This window comes from Hemitrygon akajei, chromosome 9, assembly GCF_048418815.1.
Source record: "Hemitrygon akajei chromosome 9, sHemAka1.3, whole genome shotgun sequence".
NCBI classification, from domain to species: domain Eukaryota; kingdom Metazoa; phylum Chordata; class Chondrichthyes; order Myliobatiformes; family Dasyatidae; genus Hemitrygon; species Hemitrygon akajei.
In genome coordinates, this window is record NC_133132.1 from 66195167 (window position 1) to 66217270 (window position 22104).

At 39.5% G+C, this 22104-nt stretch overlaps 1 protein-coding gene across 1 annotated transcript in view; it reads right to left on the reverse strand.

The window, feature by feature from the left end:
* The window catches only part of LOC140732658 (dynein axonemal heavy chain 8-like), a 952247-nt gene that overhangs the window by 707649 nt on the left and 222494 nt on the right, over window positions 1-22104 (reverse strand). Inside the window, exon 20 of the mRNA XM_073055351.1 lies at window positions 9458-9577. Coding sequence (XP_072911452.1) covers window positions 9458-9577 — 120 coding nt within the window. The remainder of the gene's footprint in view (window positions 1-9457; window positions 9578-22104) is intronic.

The window sequence follows — 22104 nt, forward strand, 5'->3', positions numbered from 1 at the left end:
TGGTTAATAAATTGAGACATGTGGACAGCAAGGGTTTATGTTAACGTGGTTTAAAATAAAGGCTTAAAGACAGAAAACAGCATACTATAGTAAATTTTTTTTAGACTGGGGGTTGTTAAATCTGCTGTTCCACAAGGGTAGCATTTTGATATTGGAAGATAAAGTAAGCTTTCAAAACTTGATTAGATATTAAAAAAAACCCTTAGGAGGCAGTGACCTTAATGTGATAAAATTCACCCTTCAATTTGAGAAGGAGGAAGTAAGACTAGGTGTGTTGGTATCACAGTTGAGTAAAGGTATCTAAAGACATGAGAGAGGATCTAGCCAAAGTTGATTGGAAGGGGACACCAGTAGAGATAATGATAGAGTAGCAGTAGCTGGAATTTCTGGGAGTAATTCAGAGATGTAGGATTGAGTCATCCCAAAGAAGAAACGTAAAAGCAAAAGAGAGGACATACAACATAGCAAAAAATAATGGGAAGCTAGAGGATTGGGAAGCTTTTAAAAACCAACAGAGCTAAAAAAAAGAGAGAAAAGATTAAATATGAATTAAAGTCTCCCAATAATATAAAAGAGGATACCAAAAGTTTTTCGAGATTAATGAATAAAGAAAAAGAGGCAAGAGGAGACATTAGAGCACTGGAGCATAATGCTGAAGAGGTAGTAATGGGGAACAAAGAAACGGCGGAAGTTCTGAAGGTAGGTAAATTACCTGGACCAGATGAATATTATTAGTAATTTTATAAGAATGAATAGATTAGAGTTATAGAGAAGCAAAGCACAGAAACAGGAGCTTTGGCTCATCTAGTCCAGGTCAAACTATTATTTCACCTAGACTCATCAACTTGCATTGCACAATAGCCCACCATACCACTTCCATAGAACCATAGAACATTACAACACAGTACAGGCCCTTCAGCCCTCCATGTTGTGCCGACCCATATAATCCTTTAAAAAAAAAGTACTAAACCCACGCTACCCCATAACACTCAATTTTTCTTTCATCCATGTGCCTGTCCAAGAGGCTCTTAAATACCCCTAATGTTTCAGCCTCCACCACCATCCCTGGCAAGTCATTCCAGGCACTCACAACCCTCTGTGTAAAAAACTTACCCCTGATGACTCCCCTAAACTTCCCTCCCTTAATTTTGTACATATGCCCTCTGGTGTTTGCTATTGATTCCCTGGGAAACAGGTACTGACTATCCACCCTAACTATGCCTCTCATAATCATGCAGACCTCTATCAAGTCCCCTCTCATTCTTCTACGCTCCAAAGAGAAAAGTCCTAGCTCTGCTAACCTTGCTTCATATGACTTGTTCTCCAAACCAGGCAACATCCTGGTAAATCTCCTCTGCACCCTCTCCATTGAAATTGAACACGTATCCACCACTTCTACTGGCAGCTCATACCATGCTCACACTACTCTCTGAGTGAATAAGTTCTCCCGCATGATTCCCTTGAACATTTCATACATCACCCTCAACCCATGACCTTTAGTTCTAGTCTCTCAACTTCAATAGAAAAGCCTGCTTTATTTACCCCATCTATACCCCTCATAGGTTTATATACCTCTATCAAATCTCAGCTAATTTCTCTATGCTCCAGGGAATAAATTCTCAGCCTATTCAACCTTTCTCTGTAACTCAGGTCCTCAAGTCCTGGCAATATTCTTGTAAATGTACTGTTCCAATCTTATTGATATCTTTCCTTTAGGTAGGTGACCAAACTGCACACAATACTCTAAATTATGCTTCACCACCATCTTATACAATTTCAATATATTGTCCCAACTCTTGTACTCAATATTTTGATTTATGAAGGCAAAGCTCTCTTTACAACCCTATCAATCTGTAATACAAATTCCAAGGAATAGTTGGTCCCAGATCCTTCCATTCTACTGCATCCCCCAGTGCCCTGATTTCAATACCCTGATTTGTCCTTTAAAAGTGTAACTCCACATACACAACTGCATTAAATTCCATTTGCCATTTTGCAGCCCATTTTTTCAGCTGGTCCAGATCCTGCTGCAAATTTCCATAGCCTTCCTCGCTGTCCACTATGTTATGCATCTTGGTGTCATTCACAAATTTGATGATCCGGTTTACCACTTTATCATCTAGATCATTAATATAGATGGAAACAACAACACTGCAGACCCAATCCCTGCAGCACACCACTAGTCAGAAGCCTCCAATCAGAGTGACAACCATCTACTACCACTCTCTGGCTTCTCTCACCAAGCAACTGTCAAATCCAATTTACCACCTCATCTTGAATGCCAAGAAACTGAACATTCTTGTCCAACCTCCCATTTAGGACCATGTTAAAGGCCTTGCTAAAATCCATGTAGACTACATCATCTACTTCTCCTTCATCAACTTTCCTGGTAACCTCTTCAAAAAAGGAGGTTTGGCTAGACAAATCAATGCATCTCTGAATGCACATCATGTCAAACCTTGAAGTATATGGGCTACAGCAGCAAAGACTGTGGATATACACACAGTGGACACTTTATCAGGTGTAGGTGGTATCTAATAAAGCAGCCACTGAGTGTAAAGAACATTGAATTCATGTGTTGTTTTTAAAATGTATAGGTACCATGTAATGATGGTGATGACTGTCATTTCATCTCTGAATGGACATGTCAAACTATGAGGTGGATGGGCTACAGCAGCCGAAGGCCATGAATGCAAGTCTCCATTCATACAGAACATGGGAAGGTGTTGACTGTAAACACAAAAGGATGCCACTTCATTTGTTTGTTTTTTGCATCTGTTTACAGCATCTGCAGTCTCTTGTCAGTGCACCTCAGGGATGTATGCTTAGCCCACTGCTTTACTCTCTCTACACCCATGACTGTATGGCTAGGCACAGCTCAAATGCCATCTCTAAATTTGCTAACAATACAGCTATTGATGGTGATGAAATGGTGATGAGAGGATGTGCAGGAATGAGATATACAGTATCATCTAGTTGAGTGGTGTTGCATCAACAACCGTGCACTCAACATCAGGAAGACCGAAGAACTGATTGTAGACTTCAGTAAGAGTAAGATGAGGGAACACACACCAGTCCTCATAGAGGGATCAGAAGTGGAAAGAGTGAAGAATTGCAAGTTCCTGGGTGTCAGTATTTCTGAGGCCAAACATATCGAGGCAGTTGCAAAGAAGGTATGACAATAATTATATTTCATTAGGAGTTTGAGGAGATTTGTCACCAAAGACCCCTGAAAATTTCTACAGATGCACTGCAGAGAGCATTCTAACTGGCTGCATCACCTTCTAGTATGGGGAAGCTACTGCACAGGATTGAAATAGGCTGCAGAGTTGTAAAGTCAATCAGCTCCATCATGAGCACTGGCCTTCGTAATATCCAAGACATTCTCACAGAGTGATACCTCAAAAAGTTGGCATCCATCATTAAGGACACTTGTTACCCAGGTCATGCCTTTGTCTCAATGCTACCATCAGAAAGGAGGTACAGAAGCCTGAAGGCACACACTCAATGATTCAGGAACAGCTTCTTGCTGAATGGATATTGAACCCATGAACACAACCTCACTTCATTTTTTTTGTCCTGATTTTTGCACTGTTTATTTAATTTAACTATTTAATATGTATATATTCACTGTAATTTATGTTTTTTTCTCTATTGTTATGTATTGCATTGTACTGCTGCAGCAAGGACAACAAATTTCATGACCCATGCCAATAATTCTGTTTCAAATGGGATTGCTGGCAACTTATGAGATTTGCTTTGACAATTGACAAGGCAATCTCTTAAGTCATTCCCACTTGCTTAAAGTTCAAAGTTCAAAATAAATTTATTATCAAAGTTCATATACGCCACCATGTATTAATCTGAGATTAATTTTCTTCTGGTCATTCACAGTAAATACAAAGAAACACAATAGGATCAATGAAAAACCCAACACAACAGGACAAACAACCAATGTGCAAAAACAAAACCCAAAAAAACAGAATAATAATTCTGTTCAAGATGGTTGAGGGGTAATCATTCCTAAACCTAGTGCTGTGGGTCCTGAGGCTCCTGTACCTTGCTCTTGATGGCATTAGAGAACAGAGCATGGGTTGTAAGGTGGAGATCCTTGATGATGGATGCTGCTTTCTTGTGGTAGCACTCCTTAGATGTGCTCAGTGGTAGAGAGCGCTTTGCCTGTGATGGACCTAGCTCTATTCACCACATTTTATAGACATTCTGTGCTTAGGCATTGGTGTTTCCATACCAGGCCGTGCTAGAATCGTTCAATATACACTCCACTGTGCATCTATAGAAGTTTGTCAAAGTTCTAGTTGACGTGCTGAACTTAGGCAACTATTGAAGAAAGTAGAGGCACAGTTGTCCATTCTTTATGATGGCACTCAGTGCTGGTCGCCATTATGAGGAGAAATTTCTTTTCTCAGTGTTATGAATCTTTGGGTTTTCTACTCTGGGGAGACATGGAGGCAGGGGCATCAAATATATTCAAAGCAGATGTCTGAACTGAAGGGGAAAGAGCAAAAAAGTAGTGTTGAGACTAACACTGGATTGTCCATGATCTTATTGAATGGGGAGGCAGGGTCTAACAGCTGACTGTCCTTTCTTTTACTCCTGTTTCTTATGTGTGCATATATATGCTCACTGCAATTCATACTATCTACAATGTACTGCCAGTTACTCACCCAGGCTACTCTGATAGCATGTCCCAAATTACTGTGAAGGATAAGGGGAAAGCACAACAATAACATTCTCACACTTAACATCAACAAAATGAGGGAGCTAATCAGTTTCTTCAGAAAGAGACGTTGAAAGACCACATAACACTTCATGGTGGTAGGTCAGAGGTAGAGTGTGGGCAGCTTCAAATTCCTGGGTGTTAACTCAGATGATCTGTCCTGGGTCTGGCACAATCACCAATGAAGATATACTAGCACCTTTATTTTCTTAGAAGTTTAAGGAGATTTGAAATGTCACCAAATATTCTAAATAACTTATGCAGATATACACTTGAAAATATCCAGACTGGCAGCATCATGGCTTGATACAGCAATTTCAATGCACAGGATTACAAGACGCTGCAAAGGGCCATGGACACAGTTTGGCCTATTGTTGGCACAGTCCTCCTAACTATTGTCAGATCCCAATATTTGGATTATGGCCTGTTCTCGCTGCTGCTATCAGACAGAAAGTACGTACACTGCCTATAAAAAGTATAGACCCCCTTGGAAGTTTTCATGTTTTATTGTTTTATAACAATGAATTTAATTTGGCTTTTTTGACACTGATCAACAGAAAACTATTTTGTGTCAAAGTGAAAACAGATCTCTACAAGGTGATTTAAATTAACAACAAATATAAAACACAAAATAATTGGTTGCATAAGTTTTCACCCCCTTTAATGTGACACATCAAATTATCACAGGTGCAGCCAATTGGTTTTAGAGATCACATAATTAGTTAAATGCAGATCACTGTGTACAGTCAAGGTGTTTCAATTGATTATAGTAAAAATACACCTGCATTTGGAAGGTCCAACTGCTGGTGAGTCAGTATCCTGGCAAAAACTACATCATAAAGGCAAAAGAACACTCCAAGTAACTCTGCGAAAAAGTTATTGGATGAGGTTTCGAGGTACTTGGAAACTAATGATAAAGTAAAGTCAAAGTCAGCATGGTTTCTGTACAGACAGACATACTTTATTGATCCCGAGGGAAATTGGGTTTTGTTACAGTTGCACCAACCAAGAATAGTGTAGAAATATAGCAATATAAAACAATAAATAATTAAATAATAATAAGTAAATTATTCCAAGTGGAAATAAGTCCAGGACCAACCTGTTGGCTCAGGGTGTCTGACACTCTGATGGAAGAGTTGTAAAGTTTGATGGCCACAGGCAGGAATGACTTCCTATGACGCTATGACACTATCTGATGATAAAGGGAAGTCTTGCCTAACAAATCTGTTAAGAGTTCTCCAAGAAAGTAACAAGCAGGATGAACAAAGAAGAGGCAGTGGATGTAATTTACTTGGATTTTCAGAAGGCATTTAATAGGGTGCCACACATGAGGCTGTTTAACAGGATAAAATCCGATGGTGTTACATGAAAGATACTGGCATAGATTGTAGAATGACTGACAGGCAGGAGGTAGTGAGTGGGAATAAAAGGGGCCTTTTCTGGTTAGCTGCCAGTGACTAGTGTTTCTCACAGTTTCTAGTGGTGTTTGCTGTATTTTGGTAAAAGGAACAATAGTGCGGACTATTACCTAAATGGTGAGAAAGTTCAAACATCAGAGGTGCAGAGGAAGTTGGGAGTCCTTGTGCAAGACTCCTAAAAGGTTAATTTACAGGTTGAGTTTGTGGTAAAGAAGGCAAGTGCAATGTTCACATTTGCTTCAAGGGGAATAGAATATAAAAGCAGGAGATAATGCTGAGCCTATGTAAGACACTAGTCTGGCTGCACTTGGAATATTATCAACAGTTTTGGGCTCCTTTATCTCAGAAAGGATGTGTTCGCAAGTGAGAGAGTTCAGAGGAGGTTTATGAGGATGATTCCAGGAATGAAGGGGTTAACATATGAGGAGCATTTGGCAGCTTTGGACCTGTACTCAGTGGAATTTAGAAGAATGCACCGAGTTCTCATTGAAACCTACCGAATGTTGAAAGGACTAGATAGCGTGGATGTGGAGAGGATGTTTCCTATGCTGGGGGTAGCCGGAACTAGAGGGAACAGCCTCAAAATTGAAGGGTGATCCTTTAGAACAGAGGTAAGGAGGAATTTTTTAGCCAGAGAGTAGTGAATCTGTGGAATGCTCTGCCACAGACTGCATTGGAGCCTAAGTCTGTGCGTATATTTAAGGTGGAAGTTGATAGTTTCCTGATAGTCAGGGCATCAAAGGATATGGCAAGAAGGCAGGTGTATGAGGTTGAATGGGATCCGGGATCAGCCATGACAGTATGGCAGAGCAGACACGATGGGTTGAATGGCCTAATTTAGCTCCTATGTCTTATGGTCTTATGGCAAGATTAGGAAATCTTAGATGACAAAGGAAATGTATATCTGATCATGAAATAAAAGGTATAGCCAACTGGAATCAAGGAAGTCAGTTGAAGAATACAGAGTGTGTAGAAATTAGAAGGGCAAAATAGGACATTAAATACCCTTGCCAAGTAAGGTTAAAGAAAACCCTTAAACATCTAGAAAATTATCAAGAGCAAGAGGGGTATCCACAGAAAGAGAGGGTTCCCTAAGGGACTAAAGGAATAATCCATCTGTGGAGAACAGCTTTTAACATAGAAAATATATTGAACATAGATCAGCACAGCACAAGAACTGTCCCTGTGGAGCACAATGTTGTGTGGAACTAATTAAGCTGATGTTCCTTAATCCTTTCTATGAGCACGTCTCTTTTTCTGCATGTTCATATGCCCATCTTATTTTTTTAATTGCCTCAGTTTTTTCAGGCCCACCACTGCTCCTGGCAGTACATTCCAGGAACCCACTACTCCTATATAAAAAAAAACTTAAAATTTGCTCCGCATATCTCCCTTGAATCTTTCCCTCCTATAAATGCATACCATCTAGTATTAGCCTGTTGTTCCTTTATTAGGCAGCATGATAGTATAGTGGTTAACGTAACAATATTACTGAATCAGTGATCCAGGTTCAATTCCCAACAGTGTCTGAGAGGAGTTTGTACATTCTCCCTGTGACCACATGGGCTTCCTCTGGCTGCTCTGGTTTCCTCCCACATTCCAAGGACGTACCAGTGAGTAAGTTAATTAGTCACAAAGTGTAATAGGGCATGTTACTGTGCTGTATCTCTAAATAAAAACAAATCTAAATAACTCCAAAAAAAGGATAAGGCAGGTAACCACAGGCTGGTTAGCTTGACACCAGTGGTAGGGTAATTACTGGAGAAAATCCTGAAGGATAGGATTTATGTATATTTGTAAAGGCAGTGACAGATGAAGTTTTTGGAGGAACTAATTATGAATACTATGAAGGCAGGATGATAGATCTCGTCTCTATCGATTTTTTTAAAAAAGGCATTTGAAAAGTTCTGCATATTAAGTTGGTCTAAAAGATTAAGGCTTATGGGAACCAAAGCAAGATAGCTAATTGGAAGGCAACATTGGCTTGATGATATGAGGTAGCGTGTAGGAATGGAAATATATTTTTTGTTTGGAATCTGTGATCTGTGGTATACTGCAGGAATCAGTATTGATTTGTGTGAAGTATGTTTATAACTTGGATGTGAATCAATGTAGGTGATCTTATTAGTAATGATGTAGATTATACAGAAGTTGGTGCTGTTGTGGATAGTAAGGAAGACAGTTTAAATTTACAGCAGGATATAAATTAATGCAAAGTTGGGCAGAGCATTGGCTGATGTAATTTACTTCTGAGAAATGCATGACAATATATTTTACAAAGTCAAATATAGGACATGTACAGTAAATGACAAGCAGTTAAAGAATGTTCAAAAGAGGAATACAATATAGAGAGGGCAGTGAAGAATGCATCTGACACACTTTCCTTTACAAATCAGAAAACAGAATATAAAAATTAGGATGTTAAGTTGCAACTTTATAAAATACTGGTTAGACTGCATTTCAAGTTCAAGTTTATTGTCATTCAACTGTACACATGTCAAACATTTCTACAGAGCAAGGTGGACAAGATGGAACATATAACTCACACACATAAAGTAATATTACAACAGATAAATTAACAAATAATAAGGTGCATTAATGGTTCAAATTAAGGAGTTATAAGTATAATGCTACAGGCAATTCACATGTGATGAGATCTGGTGGTGTGAGGGAGTTCAGTAGTTTTATGTTCTGGAGAAAGAAGCTGTTTCCCATCCTAACTGTTCTTGTCTAATGCTAAGGTATCTCCTGCCTGATGGTAGAGGTCAAAGGGATTGTTGGACAGATGGGAGGGATCATTACAGTATTATGGGGCTCTGTGTATAGAGTGCTCCTGATAAATATCTCTAATGGGTGAGAGAGAGAGAGAGACTGCTGATCCTCTCAGCAGTCCTCGAATCCTTTGTAAGGAATTGTGGTCAGATGCCTTGCAATTCCCATACCAGATGATGATGCAGCTGGTCAGGGCACTCTTGATGGTGTTGCAGTAAAAATTGCTAAAATAGGGGAGGGGGGAGCCTCACTTGCCTCGACCTCCTCAGAAAGTGAAATATTGTGTGCACTTATAGGAAGGATATGTTTGCATCAGAGTGTAGAGGAGAATAGGATTAGTACAAACGGGCAGAGCATTTGGCATGGATGTGGTCATTTGTTCAGTCTGTTTCTATGCTGTACAACTCTATCAATCAATGCAATCATGTTAATCCTGCTCAATATTGCCAATAACTGACAGACCTAGATTTGAATTGACATAAACCTGAATTCTAACTACTTATGCTAAAATTACTTAACAGAATATTACCTCACTGAATGCAAGCATTTCTTCCAAAGTTAAGGCCTGATCTTCTGGTAGCTTGATTATAGTTGTTTGGGCTATTTCATCCAATACCTTATCAATATGCCTCTCTCGCAAATCAGTTACCTGGAACCAACGGCAAATATTACACTTTTATTACTCCATCACATTACTTAATACATTCTGATTTCAGCACTTTCCTATAAGAACCCAGGTCATGTTCTCTTCTCACTACTAACATCAGAAAGAAGGTACAGGAACCTCAGGACTCACACCACCAAATTATCATCCCTCACCCATCAGGTTCTTGAACCAAAGGGGATAACTTCACTCCACTTCACTTGTCCCATCATTGAAATGTTCCCATATCCCAAGGACTCTTCATCTCATGTTCTTGATATTTACTGCTTATTTATTTATTTATTTATTTATTTATTTCCTTTTTGTATTTGCAGTTTGTTGTCTTTTGCACACTGGTTGAATGCCCAAGTTGGTGGAGTCTTCATTGATTCTATTGTGGATTTATTGAGTGTGCTCGTTAGGGAAATATATATCAAAGATGCCCTCCTTCACTGCATCTGTGCATCCTGTCATTTGTAGGTGGTGGGTTGCATGGCAGATCTCTGATCTGCTCTTGAGAGAATATAAAAGCATGAACATCTTGATACAACTTTATAAAATACTGGAACAATGGTTAAGCCACAGCTGGAAAAATGTGTGCAGTTCTAGTCACCACACTATATGAGGAACATGACTGGCATTGGAAAAGGTACATTCACAGAATGCCTCCTGAGCAGAGATGATATGCTAAATTTTTTCTCTTAGAGTGGAGGAGCCTGTGAGATCTGAGAGAGGTATACAAAGTTAGGAGATGCAGGGAAATGGTGCATAGTATGAAAGAGGAATATATAAAATTAGGAGAAGCAGCAATAGGGTGGACAGTAAAAAACATATCCTCAAAGCAGCAAGATCTGAGGAGATAGGTTTAAGTTAAGAAGCAAGAAATTTACAGATCTGAGAAAGAAATTTTCATCCAGACAATGCTGAACTCTAGAATATAAAACCATAAGATATAGAAACAGAATCAGGCCATTTGGCCCATCCAGTCTGCTCCACCATTTCATCATAGCAGATTCATTTTTCCTCTCAGCCCCAATCTCCTGCCTTCTCCCCGTATCCCTTCATACCCTGACCAATCAAGAATCTATCAACCTCTGCCTTTATTATGCATAAAGACTTGGCTTCCACAGCTAGCTTTGGCAAGGAATTCCACATAATCACCACTCTCTGGCTTAAGAAATTCTTCCTCATCTCCATTCTAAAAGGATGCCCCTCCATTCAGAGGCTGTGCTCTCTGGTCTTAGACTCTCCCACCATAGGAGACATCCTCTCCACATCCACTCTATCAAGGCCTTTCACCATTCAATAGGCTTCAGTGAGGTCACCCCTCATTCTTCTGAATTCCTGCACATACAGCCCCTGAGCCATGAAACACTCTTCATATGACAAGCCATTCAATCCTGGAATCATATTCATGAACATCCTTTGAACCTTCTCCAGTTTCGATACATATTTCTAAAAAGGGGCCCAAAATTACTCACAATACTCCAAGGGAGCAGTGCTTTATAAAGTACCGAAGTTACATTCTTTCATCTATATTCTAGTCCTTTTGAAATGAATGCTAACGTTGCATTTGTCTTCTTACCACAGACTCAACCAGCAAATTAACCTTTAAGGAATTCTGTACAAGGGAGGTCTCACCAGTATCATTTTACCCTTGCAGTTTCTTAGCTCCTTCCATAATAATTCAACACCTTCTAACCCAATGTCACCTTTTCCTAATGATTAACCATATAACAATTACAGCATGGAAACAGGCCATCTTGGCCCTTCTAGTCCATGTCGTACGCTTACTCTCACCTAGTCCCACCGACCTGCACTCAGCCCATAACCCTCCATTCCTTTCCTGTCCATATACCTATCCAATTTTTTTTTTTAAATGACAAAATCGAACCTGCCTCTACCACTTCTACTGGAAGCTCGTTCCACACAGCTACTACTCTCTGAGTAAAGAAGTTCCCCCTCGTGTTACCCCTCAACTTTTGCCCCTTAACTCTCAACTCATGTCCTCTTGTTTGAATCTCCCCTACTCTCAATGGAAAAAGCCTATCCACGTCAACTCTATCTATCCCACTCATAATTTTAAATACCTCTATCATCCCCCCTCAACCTTCTATGCTCCAAAGAATAAAGACCTAACTTGTTCAACCTCTCTCTGTAACTTAGGTGCTGAAACCCAGGTAACAGTCTAGTAAATCTCCTCTGTACTCTCTCCATTTTGTTGACATCTTTCCTATAATTCAGTGACCAGAACTGTACACAATACTCCAAATTTGGCCTCACCAACACCTTGTACAATTTTAACATTACATCCCAACTCCTATACTCAATGCTCTGATTTATAAAGGCCAGCATACCAAAAGCTTTCTTCACTACCCTATCCACATGACATTCCACCTTCAGGGAACTATGCACCATTATTCCTAGTTCTACTGCATTCCGCAATGCCCTACCATTTACCATGTATGTCCTATTTTGATTAGTCCTACCAAAATGTAGCACCTCACACTTATCAGCATTAAACTCCATCTGCCATCTTTCAGCCCATGCTTCTAACTGGCCTAAATTTCTCTGCAAGCTTTGAAAACCTAGTTCATTATCCACAACACCACCTACCTTTGTATCATCTGCATACTTACTAATCCAATTTACCACCCCATCATCCAGATCATTAATGTATATGACAAACAGCATTGTACCCAGTACAGATCCCTAAGGCACACCACCAGTCACCAGCCTCCAACCTGACAAACAGTTATCCACCACTACTCTCTGACATCTCCCATCCAGACACAGTTGAATCCATTTTACTACTTCAATATTAATACCTAACGATTGAACCTTCCTAAATAACCTTCCGTGTGGAACCTTGTCTGAAGTACATATAGACAACATCCACTGCTTTACCCACGTCAACTTTCCTAGTAACCTCTTCAAAAAATTCAATAAGATTTGTCAAGCATGACCTTCCACGCACAAAGCCATGTTGACTGTTCCTAATCGGACCCTGTCTATCCAGATAATTATATATACCATCTCTAAGAATACCTTCCATTAATTTACCCATCAGTGACATCAAACTGTTAGGTTTACTCTTAGAACCCATTTTAAACAATGGAACCACATGAGCAATACGCCAATCCTCCGGCATCATCCCCGTTTCTAATGACATTTAAAATATTTCTGTCAGAGCGCCTGTTATTTCTACACTAACTTCCCTCAAGGTCCTAGGGAAGATCCTGTCAGGACCCGGAGACTTATCCACTTTTATATTCTTTAAAAGCACCAGTACTTCCTCTTCTTTAATCATCATAGTTTCCATAACTACCCTACTTGTTTCCCTTACCTTACACAATTCAATATCCTTCTCCTTAGTGAATACCGAAGAAAAGAAATTGTTCAAAATCTCCCCCATCTCTTCTGGTTCCACACATAGCTGTCCACTCTGATTCTCTAAGGGACCAATTTTATCCCTCACTATCCTTTTGCTATTAATATAACTGTAGAAACCCTTGGGATTTATTTTCACCTTACTTGCCAAAGCAATCTCATATTTTCTTTTAGCTTTTCTAATTTTTTTCTTAAGATTCTTTTTACATTCTTTATATTCCTCGAACACCTCATTTACTCCATGCTGCCTATATTTATTGTAGATCTCTCTCTTTTTCTGAACCAAGTTTCCAATATCCCTTGAAAACCATGGCTCTCTCAAGCTTTTAACCTTTCCTTTCAACCTAACAGGAACATAAAGATTCTATACCCTCAAAATTTCACCTTTAAATGACCTCCATTTCTCTATTACATCCTTCCCATAAAACAAATTGTCCCAATCCACTCCTTCTAAATCCTTTTGCATATCCTCAAAGCTAACCATTCTCCAATCAAAAATCTCAATCCTGGGTCCAGTCCTATCCTTCTCCATAATTATATTGAAACTAATGACATTGTGATCATTGGACCCAAAGTGCTCCCCAACACATACCTCCATCACCTGACCTATCTCATTCCCTAACAGGAGATCCAACATTGCTGCTTCTCTAGTTGGTACCTCTATGTATTGCTGCAAAAAACTATCCTGCACACATTTTACAAACTCCAAACCATCCAGCCCTTTTACAGAATGGACCTCCCAGTCTATGTGTGGAAAATTAATATCTCCCACAATCACAACCTTGTGTTACTATAAATATCTGCTATCTCCTTACAAATTTGCTGCTCCAATTCTCGTTCCCCATTAGGTGGTCTATAATACATCCTTATAAGTGTTACTACACCTTTCCCATTCCTCAATTCCACCTAAATAGCCTCCCTAGACGAGCCCTCTAATCTAACCTGCCAAAGCACTACTGTAATATTTTCTCTGGCAAGCAATGCAACACCTCCCCCTCTTGCCCCTCTGATTCTATCACACCTGAAGCAACAAAATCCAGGAATACTTAGTTGCCAATCACACCCCTCCTGCAACCATGTTTCACTAATAGCTACAACATCATATTTCCAGGTATCAATCCATGCTCTAAGCTCATCCACCTTTCTTACAATGCTCCTTGCATTAAAATAGATGCATTTAAGAAATTCTCTATCTCTTCCTCTCTGTTTATCCCTCCCTGAATTAAATTTCATTTTTTACCAACAGAGCCATGGCACCCCCTCTGGATTCCTGCCTATCTTTTCGATACAATGTGTAACCTTGAACGTTAAGATCCCAGATATAATCTACTTTCAGCCGTGATTCAGTGACGCCTATAACATCATACTTGCCAATCTATAACTGTCTTACTTCATCAGCCTTATTCCATATACTGTGCACATTCAAATAACTCTTTTAGTCTTGTATTCACCCTTTTCAATTACGTCACATTTTATGTTGCAAATCATGTTGTTGAGTGCAATTCTGTCCTATCATCAGCCTCTCCTTGCTAGACACATTGCTTCTGTTTGTAAACCGACTACCTCATCTTCAGCACAATCACTCCAGTTCCCGACCCCCTGCCATATTAGTTTAAACCCACCCAAATCAACTCTAGCCAACCAGCCCATGAGGATATTGGACCCCCTCGGGTTCAGATGTAACCCGTTTCTTTTGTACAAGTCATACCTTCTCCAGAAGAGATCCAAAAGATCCATAAATCTGAACCCCTGCCCCCTGCACGAGTTCCTCAGCCACACATTCACCTGCCAAATCATTCTATTCTTTCCCTCACTGACACATTGCAAAGGCAGTAATCTAAAGATTACTTCACTGGAGGTCCTGTTTCTCAGCTTTCTATCTAGCTGCCTAAAATCTCTCTTCATGACCTCCTCACCTTATCTACCCATGTAACTGGTACCAATATGTACTAAGTCTTCTGGTTGCTTGAGAATGCCATGGACACAATCTGAGACATCCTTGATTCTGGCGCCAGGGAGACAACATACCATCGGGTGTCTCTATCATGCCCACGGAACTTCGTCTTTCTTCATCTGACTAAAGAATCTCCTATCTAAAGTTATATACTTATTTTTAAAGGGAACAGCCATATGTGCAAACTACACTGGCTGGGCATTTCCCCTCCTTCTGACAGTCACCCAGATACCTGTCTCCTGCAACCTAAGGGTAACTACCTCCCTGTAGCTCCTGTCTATCACTCCTCATTCTCCCATTTGATTTGAAGGTCATCGAGCTGCAGCTCCATTTACCTAATACTTTCTCTCAAGAGCTGCAGCTCAATGCACCTGGTGCAAATGTGTTTATCTAGGAGACTGGAGGTCCCTGGACAATAAGCTGTGCAAACTGAGAGCCAGAATCTCCTATCAGCGGGAAACAAAGGAATGTAATATTCTGTGCTTTGTGGAGACCTTGCTGATGGAGGAGATACCGGATCATGTCATTGAACCTTCTGGGTTCTCTCTGTTCCAGGCGGACAGGTCTAAAAACCTCTCTGGGAAGAGTAAAGGAGGTGGGGTATAGTTCATGGTCAGTAATGCTTGGTGCAATGCCCGGAATGTGCATGCCCTCAAATCCTTTTGTTTCCCCAGATCTGGAATACCTTGTGCTGCTGTGTAGACCTTTTGGCTAGCTAAGGAGTTTATAGCTGTTATTATCACAGCTGTGTATATTCCGCCGCAAGTTGATACTGACCTGGCTCTCAAGGAACTATACAAGACCATCAGCACCTAGAGAATGTACACCCAGACTCTGCCTTCACCATTGCCAGAGACTTTAATAGAGCATTGCTGTCTAAAGTCTCTCCAAAGTTTTGTCAACACATCCAGATGAGCACACGGGAAGATAGCATATTCAACCACTGCTGCTCTCCCTTCTGCAATGCTTACAAAGCGCTCTTCTGTCTGCCGTTTGGGAAGTCTGATCACTCCTTGATCTTCTGCCGATATACAGACAGAAGCCGAAACAAGAGGCGGCCATAGTTAAAACCGTCCACTGTTGGTCCGACCAATAGGTCTCCATGCTGCAGGAATGCTTTGTTGAAGTCAACTGGAATGTCTTCATGACAAGGATATCTCCAAGTTCATGGAAGGGGTCACGAGCTTCATCCAGGATGTTGCCCCCCAAAAAGCGGTCAGGATTTATCCAAACCAGAAACCCTAGATCAACAGTTCCATGTGAACAGCACTTACCACATGAGACAGAGCTTACATTGCCAGTAAACAACAGGAACTCCAGAAATGCAGCTAGGATCTATGCAAAGTCATCAAGGCAGTGAAACAACAACACAGGGACAAGATCCAATACAATTCTCCTCCAACAACACACGAAGCTTATGGCAAGGTCTCCACATGATTGCAGACTTCAAAGATAAGTGCAATGGTGCTGCCAATATTGCTGCCTCTCTCCCAAATGGGCGAAAATCTTTTTTTTTGCTCAGTTCGATGTCGCCAACACTGAGTCCCTGAGGAGAGCCACCAAAGCGACCTGCAGATCAGTCACCTCCGAGGCTGGAGTACATGAGTGTTTCCAATGAGTGGACAGTCGCAAGGCTGTGGGACTAGATGGCATCCCAGGGCGGGTACTTAGGATGTGCACAGCACAACTGGCAGGTCTGTTTACAGACATTTTTAATCTCTCCCTCTCCCAGTGTAGAGTGCTGTTCTGCTTCAAAGCATCCACCATTCTTCCTGTACCAAAAAAGACCAAGGTAACATGTCTGAATGACTGGCGTCCTGCTACAATAATAAACAAATGCTTTGAGAGACTGGTCAAGGACTATTTCTGCAGCATGCTACCACCCTCACTGGACCCCCTACAATTTGCCTACTGACACAACTGATCAATAGATGACTCAATAGCCACAGCTCTACACACCATCTTTGCACATCTGGAGAAGAAGGATGCTTATGTAAGAATGCTGTTCTTGGACAACAGTTCAGTTCAGCATTCAACACCATAATTCCCTCCAGGCTTGACAAGAAGCTCAGAGACCTTGGCCTTCACCCTGCCTTGTGTAACTGGATCCTGGACTTCCTGACAGATCACCGGCAGGTGGTAAGAGTTGACTCCCTCACCTCTACCCCCAACCCTCAACACAGGTGCTCCTTAGGACTGTGTCCTAAGCCCCCTCCTTTACTCTATGTATACCCATGACCGTGTTGCCACCCACAGCTCCAATCTGCTAACTAATTTTGCTGATGATACCTCATTGATTGGCCTTATCTCAAATAATAATGAGGCAGCCAACAGAGAAGAAGTCATTGCCCTGACTCAGTGGTGTCAAGAAAACAACCTCTCCCTTAATATCACAAAACAAAGGAGCTGATTGTGGACTACAGGAGGAATGGAGACAGGCTAACCCCTGTTGACATCAATGGAACTGGGGTCGAGAGGGTGAACAGCTTCAAATTCCTCAGCATACACATCACTGCAGATCTCATGTGGTCTATACATAGCGGCTCTCTGGTGGGAAAAAAACACAACTGCTCCTCTTTCACCTCAGACAGTTGAGGAAGTTTGGCATAAGTTCCCAAATCCTAAGGACTTTCTACAGGGGCACAATTGAGAGCATCCTGACTGACTGCATTACTGCCTGCTACGGGAACTGTACTTCCCTCAATTGCAGTACTCTGCAGAGAGTGGTGGAGACAGCCCTGTTGATGTGAACTACCCACTATTCAGGACATTTACAGAGTTAGGTGTGTAAAAAGGGCCCGAAGAATCATTGAGGACTCAAGTCATCCCAACCACAAACTGTTCCAGCTGCTACCATCCAGGAAACAGTACTGCAGCACAGAAGCCAAGACCAACAGGCTTCAGGATAGCTTCTTCTAACAGGCCATCTGACTGATTTATTCACTCTGATACAATTGTATTTCCATGTTATATTGACTGTCCTGTTGTACATATTATTTATTACAAATTACTATAAATTGCACATTTAGACAGAGAGATAACATAAAGATTTTTACTCATGTATGTGAATGATGTAAGAAATAAAGTCAATTCAATTCAATTCTTACAACCCACACAGAGGACTAAACACTGTCTGTGGAGCCATTCTCACTATACTATGATTAATAGATGAGGAATGAACAGTGAGAGAGTAACTTACAAGACAATTTATCTTGCCCAACCCTGATGAGCCAAAGCCACTCTAAAGACTGGCACATTCACAAGAACGGCCACTCCACTTGCACTTAAAGTATTCTCATTGGCCCTCTCAAATTAATCCCTCTTGCTGATTGGTCACTCCTCAACTCAGAGAAGCTGCCTCGATTCTTTGCCTTTAAAATCTTGTTCGCTACCCTAATTTAAAAGTTAGTTCTTTTTACATATCCCTGGTTTATAATGTCCAGCTCCAGCTGAGTCAGTCACAGGAAACAGTACTGAAGTGCCTGTTATTAGGCTTAAAAAGCTTCTCACCTTAAACCTACGTCCCTGGTTTTGGACTTCATTATCTCAGGGTAAAGACTGTTATCATCCATCTTATCTATGCTTCTCATAGGTTCAAACACTTCTATAAAGTCACCCCTCATTTTTAATAAAGATCTAGCATGGCCAATCTTTTAGTCCCAGCAATATCCTTGTAAATCTTTTCTGCAATCTTTCCAAATTAATCATGTCTTTTCTATAATAAGGTGACCAAAATCTGCACACGATACTCCAAAGTGCAGCCTCAACAACAACTTGTATAACTGCAACTTGTTCACACAGTGGTGAGTATATGGAATGAGCTACCAGAGTTAATGGCTGAAGAAGCCACAATAGTGTTATTTAAGATTCTTTGGATAGGTACATGGAGGGGCAGGATATGGGAAGAATATAGTAATTTGAGACTAGCTGGGTGGGCACTGTGGATGGCAAGGACAGGTTGTGCCAAAGGGATGTATCCATGCTCTATGAGTAGTTTTGTATTGTTAACCTTTGAAAGATGGGCATAGTTTACTGAACAAACCAGAAGAGATAAATGAAAAAAATTTTCATTTACAAAATTATACCAGATGCAGAAAGTCAGATACTGTCATAAGGGTAGGGAACCTTCAAAGAATGATCCAGTGCAAAGAATGTAACTCTTTTAAAGCACATCACCTGTTCCAAAACAAACTTAAAAGTTTCAAATTCAAATAGGTCATCATTTATGGTCGCTCCTTCCCACTTCATTCCATTTGCCTGTTTTAGTATGATAAAGCAAACAATGTGTGTGATTATCTGGCCAAGTCCAAATGCTAAAAACAGTAAGAGTTTGGAAAACGGTGAAGTTGAAGGCCACTTTAAAAATGATTGGAACTAACAACAAGGTCATTATTATCACCACATAAATTCCCCTTACTTCTGTTATAGTTCAACCTCCTTAAAACAACTTAGAAAAGTGACAACTCAACCTCATTAAATAGTGGAGAAATTGTAAAATTACCCACATTTCTGGACAGATATGTTTGTAAATAAAAACAGATAATGCTGGTAAAACTCAGCAGGTCAGGGAGCTTTTGATATGAATTGTGGAAAGAGAAACTGAGCATTTTAATCTGAAATGAAAGAAATTATGAGGGCAGGAAAGCAGAGATAGTTAAAGTGAACTGGAAATAAAGGGTTTGGTTACAAACTGCAATGCACAGTTTTAGGGATCTTTAACAATACAGTCAATAGATTTTAAAAACAAAGAAAACATCTAGTGGGAGTACTAAAATAAAGTTAGTTTCAAACTTAAAGATAAAGCACATAAATAACAAATATGGTAGTTCAGAATACTATACAGAATGTAAAATGTGAGTAATGAATGACAACATAATTAATATGTAAGATAGGAACACAAGGCTAGCCAGAAATACTGTGTATGTATGTGTGTGTGTATGTGTATAATATACATACACACTTTACAGGATATTATAAAAAGAAAATAGTTAACAAAATGAGCATTGGTCCTACAGAAATTAATAATTTCAACTATGTTTTCCATTATTTTTTCATTAGACTTCATTATACAAGATATAAATAACATCCCAGAAAAAGTCATCTGGAAGGCAAATGCAATGCTTACATTAATTTCCAGAGGCCTCAAATATAAAAGCAATACTGAGGCTTTATAAGACATGGTCAGACCACATTTGGAATATTGTGAGCAGTTTTGGGCCCCATAGCTAAGAAAGGATATGCTGGTATTAGAAAAGGTCCATAGGTGGTTTACAAGAATGATCCTGGGAATAAAAGGGTTAACATATTTGATGGCTCAGGGCCTGTACACACTGTGTTTTAGAAAAATGGAAGGGGGAGGGGAATCTCACTGAAACTTACCAAATATTGGTAGGCATAGGTTAAGTGGAAGTGCAGAAGATATTTTCAATAATGGGAGAGTCTAAGACCAGTAGTCAGAACCTTAAAATAGAAGGACGTCCCTTTAGAGCAGAAATAAGGATGAATTTTAGCCAGAGGTTGGTGAATCTGTGGAATTCTTTGCCAGACAGTTGTGGAGGCCAAGTCACTGGGCATACTTAAAACAGAGGCTGCTACTGTAGGTTCTTGATTAGTAAGGGCATCAAAGGTTATGGAGAGAAAACAAAGAGTCTGAGGTTGAGGGGGAAAATAAATCAGCCATGATGGTATGGCAGAGCTGACTCAATGGGCCAAATGGGCTAATTCTGTTCCTATGTCTTATGATCTTGGGATCTAAATGGTAGAAGAGAGAATTTTAGGAAAATTATAATCAATGGGGAAGTGCTATGGAGCAAACTCACAGAAATTTTTGCTGACAAATTTCAGGTTCCTGATAGATTTCATCCTAAGACTAAAAATGAATTGGCTTGTGAGATAGTTAGTATATTGATTATAATCTCCCAAAGTTCCCAGATTCAGGACAAATTCCATTGGATTGGAAGCTTGCAAAATAGAGGGAGACATAAAGTTGGAAATTGAGCACTAGTTAGCTTTTTATCTGTTACTGGAAAAGGTAGATACTATTGTAAAGATATTTTAACAAAGAACTTTGGAAGATATTTTAACAAAGAACTTTGGAAAAATTCAAGGTAATCAGGTGAAGCTAACATTCTTTAGAGAGCAAAATCACATTTAGCGATTTTTTTAGAATCTTTTTATTGGTACATAATTTTTTACAGCTATAAAATGATATAAAACTTCAACAGATTAATATGTATACAATTAATAAAGCTGAAAAAAAGCTGATCGTAAAATATAAAAATGGAAAAAAAAAGATTTTATATATATATATATATATATATATATATATATATATAGGAAAAAGGAGGGAAAAAAAGAACCCCATCTAACTAGGAAAAAAAACCACACTAACTACAAAAAAAAGGAAAACAAAAACCATTAGGAATCAACTCCCCGGAGCAATACGTTTGACCATCATCTAAATATAAAAACAAGTCATCAACCGCCATTTCATATTTATCAAAAAAAATAAAATTAGAAGGAAACCATATAGCTTAATTCAAATTAAATGATAATATTTGGCAAAAGAACCCCATCTTCTCTCAAAATCGAATCAAGGATCAAAAGTTCTACTAATTTTTTCCAAACTAAGATGTAACATTACTTGAGAAAACCATTCAATTAATGTAGGGGAAGAAATATATTTCCATTTTAATAAAATAGCCCTTCTTGCCAGTAGTGTAACAAATGCAATTACATGTTGATCTGAAGATGAGATACCCTGAATATGATGCGGAACTATTCCAAATAGAACAGTCAATCTATTAGATTGTAAATTAATTTTCAGAGCTTTAGAAATTGTAGAAAATAAAGATTTCCAAAATGATTTTAATGAAGAACATGACCAGAACATATGTGACAAAGTAGCTACTTCAGTTTTACATCTATCGCAGTAGTTGTCTATACTAGGAAATATTTTAGATAGTCTCTCCTTTGTTAAATAATAATGCTGAACAATTTTAAATTGAATTAAACAATGGTTGGCACATACAGAAGAATAATTTACGTTTTTCAAAACTCGAAGCCAATCTTCATTAACAAAGGTCATATTAAGTTCTCTCTCCCAATCTTGTTTAATCTTTAGTGATAGGTTCTCTTTTTGTAACAAAAATAAATTGTAGATTCTGCTAATGGAACCTCTCACTAAAGG